Source organism: Drosophila kikkawai, chromosome 3R, assembly GCF_030179895.1.
Source record: "Drosophila kikkawai strain 14028-0561.14 chromosome 3R, DkikHiC1v2, whole genome shotgun sequence".
NCBI classification, from domain to species: domain Eukaryota; kingdom Metazoa; phylum Arthropoda; class Insecta; order Diptera; family Drosophilidae; genus Drosophila; species Drosophila kikkawai.
Window position 1 is genome coordinate 10868035 of NC_091731.1, and position 7378 is coordinate 10875412.

A 7378-nucleotide genomic window follows, 5' to 3' on the forward strand; every position below is an offset into this window, starting at 1 on the left:
CGCCTAGTCAACGGCAGGCGCGGGGACACGGCACAAACACAAACTCAAATCAGGGCCTGAAATATGTCACGTTCTGGATGAATTTACGGACTCGGAAATGGACTGACAATGACAAATGCTAATTGCACTTTTCGCCATCTCAACGAATTGCCGCCCATTAAACTGTGCGCTGGAGTTTTCCCAATTACCAATGGGTCAGAATTATTAGCGTAGTCAAAAAGAGGGTGTGTCGCCTGCTAATCGACCAATAAAAATAGAATTGCAAATGAACAAGCGCTATTGTTTCGTTTAAATGAAAATTTTAAATAGCCTTGTCAATAGGACTTGAATAAGTGCCTGGCTTGACGCTTAGGAGCATATTATTTTCAAAGGAATTTTTATAGCAAGATGAAGGCCTGGTCAATTAAATTCAAAAGTCTGACAGTGATTGCCCGAAATGTATACAAACATAAGGGAATAAAAAGGGGTGGTTATAATGGAACCATCTTTACAAAAATAATAAATATAATACTTCACAAAATATAAACATTGACGAACAGGCATTTAATTTATTTGTTTGGTAAACAATTTTTGTATAAACAAAAAGGGCACTCAAAAAAATAATATGCCAGCTTTCACCAATTTTATATGAAAGGGGAAATTAAAACATACACTTGTATATAATAATTATAGCCTGGTTAACATTTCAAATAAAAAGCAATGTAATATTTAGTTAACTTACCAGAAAGCCGAAGCTTGTATACCCCTGTCCAAAAGTTTCTCTGTGTTTCTTTCTTTTAGGAAAAATAGCAATCAATTAAAGTTTAAAATTTTAAAAAGTAACATTTTTTGTGACACTTCGACAGTTTTAAATTTGTAACCAATTTAATAACCTTCAGTTTGTTTCAGTAAATTTTTTCCGATTTATTTCATATTTTTAATTAAACAGTTTCATTTTGAAATATGCATATCGCTTTTGACAATAATTTGCTGTTGGGCCTAAAGATACAACCAAAGGAAACCCTAATTTTAGAGACGGTAAATAAATTTTTCTAAATACCACAACTAAGACAAACAATCTTCATTTTAATTCGGAAAGCTTTTATATACTATAGTATATAAACACTATAGTGTTTATTTGAATGAATGTGTTGAATTTGAATTAAAAAAATATTTTTTTTAATTTTAAATGATGTAATAACATTTCCAAACGTTTAAAAAAATATGGATAGATCGACTCAAATTGGCTAGATCGACTCGGCTGTTGATGCTAAAGAAATATATACGATTTATAAAGTTTAAAATAACTTCTTCACTGCGTTGCAATCTTCTGACAAAATTTATAACTCCCTCAATGGGAATAAATGTTAAATAGTTTAACAATATTAACTTAAAATGAAAAACAATAATTACAAAAATAAAGAAACCGCACTCTCAATATCTTCAAACACGAACGCCGCAACGAAAGTGAACAATAGATACGTTTGCCTTGATGCCTGCCGTGGCGTAGGGGGTAGCGTGGCCGCCCGTCGCCCTTTCGTCTCGGGTTCAAACCCCAGCTGGCGTAGAACTTGTGAAAAGTAAAATGAAAAGAGAATAGAATATTTGTGTATTTTTAAACGTGTACTTGTTGTTTCGATGCGATTTCATCATGGCATAATAGTTTGGCTTTCCCGTAGCCGAACAATTTCCGCATGAATCGCAGATTAATTAAGGGTTAATGCGCGTATCTACTGACATTTCCAATAATGAATGACAGTGCTTCGTGCAATTTCCGTACAATGAAAATCTATTTAATCTTTTTTTTTTCATTTCCCCCGCTTAGCAACCACAAACTTTGTGGGCAAGTTTACGCAGAGTGTGCGTCGGATCGTCCAGGATGTGAAGGACGAGGGCGCGCCCAGCGGCATGACGCGGGATGAGGTGATCGAGACCAACGAGCGGCTGCGCTCCCTGCGCCTGCGACTCGAGGAGTCCTACGAGACGGCCAAGAAGGCGTTGATCAACCTAATGAACAAGTACGGGGACTCGAAAAGCCAGCGCAACATCTTTCAGCGCTATCCCACGCTCAAGCTGATGATAAAGGTAAGTGAATAGCAATAAAAAGTGCTAAATCTAAATTAAAACTGTGGTTCTCGATTTCGTACACAGGAAGTCATCCGGCTGGAGACCCAGTACTGGACCCTGGTGGACATCCCGCGCCAGGAGAAGCAGGAAACTGTGCCCTCCTACGTGATGCGCGCCTGCTCGATCATGGAGAAGACCCAGAAGTCCGGCGAGGGCGTCAAGACCTCCGCCCGACTGGCCGAGGAGGCGGCCGAGCGTCGGGAGCGCATGGAGCGATTGGAACGTGAGTAAATCGTCTGAAAAAAATAAAAGGGAGATCGAATAAAAACCCCTCTCCCCCACACTCAGATATGACAACTGCCCAAATCGAGCACGAGAACACGCAGCTGATAAACGACTTGTACCGCTTGCTGAAAAAGTATCTGGGCCTGCGGCATCTCATCCGGGTGCTAAAGGTATGTGAATGGGGCGGCCCGGGGAAACTTTGCATTGTACCTTTGAACCTATTGTCTGACCCCGCAGGAAGAGTACGGCAGCTCAAAGATGTATCCGATATTTCCACGCTACACAATGCTCAAGGACATGATAAAGGGCATCATGCACGACCCGGACTACATGGAGGTGTGTCACGAGACGCTGGCCAACGCCAACTGAGCCGAGGGCACCGGAAATGGCAGGCGTCGCATGAGTGTCATTTGAGAGGGCCCAAAAACTAACAGCAACACCAATACGAGCGGCAGCCTACGCGGGTGCAGGACCTAGGACCTGTGCCAGTAAAAGTGCCTGTCCGCTCAATTCGCATGCGAGTTTCTGTCATTCCGGAGTGATTTAGAATTTTCCGTAAAAAGTTCTCGGAGCCATTGCGGAGCGCGTGGCTTCGGCAGCCTCTCTCTCTTTCCGGCCCCTCTAGCCAACACTCTTGAACACTCAAAGGCAAGCCAAGACAAACTAATCAAGGAACTAACCCACTAACTAACTACGCCCAGACCCCACCACCCACCACCAAACCATCAACTGAACAAGGAACTATTTACACTACATTATCAGATACAAACACTCGAATACTCTTCGGCGCTAAGTGCCCGCAAACAAACTAAAAGGCATTTATTTTAATGAACTTTTGAGATGAATACAAAATAAAACCTACAAAATACAAAATACAAACTACAAACTACAAACTACAAAATACAAATTACAAACTGCAAGCAAGACACACAATATTTATTGATAACGATGAACAGATATCAAATGGAAGTAAATCAAACCTAACTTTGTGTAATTTGTATGAACTACAACCAAACTGAGCCTAATATTATACACATTTATATATACATATATGTATACATAGAGGACAAGATATATAACCGAAACAAAACCACAACAGGAGATAAGCGGAGCGAGGAAATAAGAATAAATCTTTGGTTTGGCTTGACGTTGCCTCTGCTTTATATTTTAGAAGTAGCACGTACAAGAACTGGTCGATTAGCCGCTAGCAGGACGTTATTAAACTAATTACCGATGTGTATCAAACTGTATTTGGTAAACCCCACGCCTAGATGTATTACTTAACTAGTTAGACAATATGAGGGAATTATTCCCAATCGATGTAAACAAATGCGAGGACTCTGAACACCTTTTAGGACAACACCAATTCGCGGAGACGGAGACCATATCCTAGACTAGCCACCTGTTTTTATTGTTAATTTGCCCCTTCGCCGGTAAGGCGATTGCTTTATGTGTGTATCGAAACGTTCAGCTTTAAGTCCTCTGCAAGCCACAAGCAAATGCAAATGTAATGTCTACTTCATAAGTTCAGACGCGATGTGTGTGTGATTGTTGTGCGTAACCATGTATTCGTTGTTGTACATACCGTGTAGCTTTGTAATCCCCAACCGAACACTCAGTCACACAAGAGACCAAAGGAAAACCTAGACGAGCTTACAACTTTTTACGAGAGCTAGAAAATCCACAATTTCCATTTACCTTATTTCTATATTCCTCGATGGGAAATCTGTTTTGTGTACAAGCCCTCCTCAAAGGAAGCGATTTTAAAGAATTTGCGCACTAAATCGTCAGGACACGACACTAGCAGACCGGAAGGCCCTCCTACCCCCCTCCAACTCTACTGACACACCCACCGATACACCGAAGATAACACTGGCTGGGCTTACATATCCGAATGCTGGTAAATCAGAAACAGACTCGAAAAGCCGCAGCTATCAATGCGAGTGCAATTGAGTGCATAAATTAGTCGAGCGATTGTTTGCCCGTCTATTATATGCTTCGATTGCTGGTTAATTTAGCCCCCTCTTCTGCCTATAATATTTCCAAACTATTTAAAATAGATATTTATATAATAGCCTGCCTCCTCCAGCGTTCTGCCTCACACAGACAGACAGATATACGTTAACCCTAGCCTTTCCAAAACCCCCAAAAATAAAAAAACACAAAAACTGCATCAGCAGGAGAAACATTTGTATTGAATAAATCAAAATAGATAATTGAACGTTGGAAAATTAGCAAATTAATTATGCAAAAATCCAAACTATAAAGTGAATTATCAAGTTTTCATTTACGGTTAAGCCTGGGCAATGTGTTCTGTTGTTTACGTAGTTAAATGTTGATCATTAAATTTGAATCTAAATGTGTTTGCGGAGTTCGCGTATGAGAAAGGATAGCATCCACAGCATAATATATGGAATCTCCGCAATTATAGCTAAATTTAAAAACTAAACCGTAATGATCAGGTATTAAAGTTATGGAGTTAATCAAAATAAACTAACAGAGTTAAATGGATGAGTGAGTGCGTGAATGTGGCCCATGCAAGCGCAATGCAATATAGGATATAGACGGAACCAGTAGGGGCGATATTGCTGCATCCTACAGAGGCATAAATAAATACTATAGTTATATATGGTAATGGTATTCGTATTATTATACAACTATACACGATAGACAACATATACACGTATACTCTACTTATGCATACAGACCCACAAGGGGATATTGCGTATTCCTACCACCTAAAACTTCGTACAACTTTACCTTTTCAACATCTCAGTGTCTAACAAAAGCATTAATGTATTTCCGCAAGGGAAGTAACCATTATATTGGATGTATCACTACAAATATGTGTCAAGACACTCGATAATATGACGAAATCGATAAATATATTGATATTCAAAGGATATTAAATGTTGTTTTATTACGTTAACCGTTTTTTTTCGGTGTTTTAAAATGTTTTTGGGTCTCTTAATAAAGGTTGAAAAGCGTGTAAAATGTGCAAATCTAAAAGCCTGTTCACGCCAGAAAGGCGCTTAATTCTGGGGGCCCGTATGCGCTCTCTTTCTCTCACTCTCCCTCCGGACTTCCAGTCCATAGAGCTTCCAGTCCGCTCTCTTTAGTTTTGATCTTTGTAATTAGTACCAATTTACTTCTTATTAAATAAACATCCCGACTAAAACAACCAATATATTAGAGCAAAAGAATTGCTCTGATTGCAGCAGAAAACCAAGAGAGTAAGCTAAATTAATTTAATTAAATTTTACAATATTTCAAATATTTTACCTTGGAAACTTGGAAAATAAGACTATCCGAACTTAAAGAAAATATGAAAACAACATTTTATTTGTAGTTTTTAAAATCTACGTTTTATTCTCCCAGTGTAAAGTAAGCAGTTCGCAAGCAGTTCGCCAGCAGCTCCGATTTGCAGAACTAAGTACTACCGGCAATCACAGCTAGATGGCGACAATGTAGGTAAACATCAAGTCTGGCACTTTTGGTCGCTCGGACCGAAAAGTCTGGCAATATTTTTTGACAAAATGGCGGTCATTCAAAAAAAATTTCAAATTCGGTCTTTTTTTTGTAGTTTAGTGTTTAAAAAATATTGTAAACATTTTTTTTAAATTATGGTCTTTATGCACCCGAGAATGGTGACAATTCTGCGTCGATTCCACTTTGTTTCATGAAAATCAGTTCAGTTGAACTGGAGATATCATGGCCGCCAGTTCGAAAAACGTGGTTTCGAGATAAAAGCGTTAAAGTTTGAAGTCATTTTTAAAATAGCTCCTTTGGACGAAGACCTTGCTTCACAAAAAAGGCTGTATCTTCTAAAGTATTTCGAATTTCTAAAAATCCTTTTAGGGGCATATTCACAAGTACACAAGTTATAAATGAATGAAAAGTTGCTCAATGAGAAGACCCCCCATAAGCGGCTTCTAATTCAAATATTTAAAAAAAATTTACATTTTTTTTGTTTAATAAAATTAAAAATATAAACTAAAAACGTATTGTGAAGCTGTTATTCATGAAACGTATTTTGTGTATTTTTTAATTTCGTATTAATATCAGAATCTTCATCATATCATCATCATAATCTTCGACAACATAATGCGCGCATGCCTAATAATAGATTTTTTATTATATTTATGAATTTATGCGTTCATTCACAAATACACAAATGACCTGGGAATTCACAGAATCGGGCAATTATCAACTTATTAATTGTTACTCAGAAATAGCAAGCTTTAGCGATACGGGATTGAGATTATATTGAGGTTTTATAGCTCTCAAGACTCGGATTCCAAGAATCAAGGATTATCTCCTAATTGATTACATTTGTTTTGATTGTTTCTCTGGCTTGCCAAGCTGCCTTTAAAAGCGATGCGTTGCAGGCCTCCATATTCACTTTGCTGAGAGCTTCTTGAGGAAATTAACTGAAAATGATTGTCGCAATCCGCCTAAGGTAATGACAAATGGGTAAAGTAAAAAAATTTCTTAATACATTAACCATTTATCCATTTCAGCTGTGTCCTGGCTGTGCTCCTCTGCCTGGCTAGCTGTGAAGGTGTTCGAAATAGGGAACGGGATCGGGATCGCCGGAGACTGGAGCAACTCCAGAGCCTTAGTACGAGGACGACCAACTCTAACACCCAGATGCGGGTCACTTACGAACAGAGCTTGCAAAAAACTGTCGACCGTTTCTAGTTGTCTGCATATATCTGTCTCTCTCTCACTCTTTACGAAAAGACTCAGAGAGCACCCGTTCATGAGTTCTTGGAATGAGCTCGCGCGCGTTCAGAGCGAACTCGTTTTTTTCTATTCTGCTTTGTTTCGGTTGTCCCATGAACCGTGGTCAGTGAACAAAAGTCTTTTGCGTATGTATTGGAATACATTCACACGCATAGGCAAGCAAATCCTTAAACGTTTAGTTGCGATTTAAAAACAACATTGTCTAAAACTTTTCTTTTATTTTTAATAGCATTTTGTTATATGGACACTTGTTCACAAGAATAAATAAATACAAAAAAAAAAACAAACAAAGGTGAAGACC

General features: G+C 38.6%; 1 protein-coding gene across 1 annotated transcript; it reads left to right on the forward strand.

The window, feature by feature from the left end:
- Positions 1-1727: 1727 nt before the first annotated feature.
- LOC108071245 (uncharacterized) lies at positions 1728-4525 on the forward strand. The gene is made up of 5 exons (XM_070286228.1): positions 1728-1737; positions 1805-2064; positions 2131-2329; positions 2395-2501; positions 2569-4525. The coding sequence occupies exons 1-5, from the start codon at positions 1728-1730 to the stop codon at positions 2698-2700; spliced, it is 708 nt and encodes a 235-aa protein (XP_070142329.1). The 3' UTR covers positions 2701-4525.
- The last annotated feature ends 2853 nt before the right edge of the window (positions 4526-7378 follow it).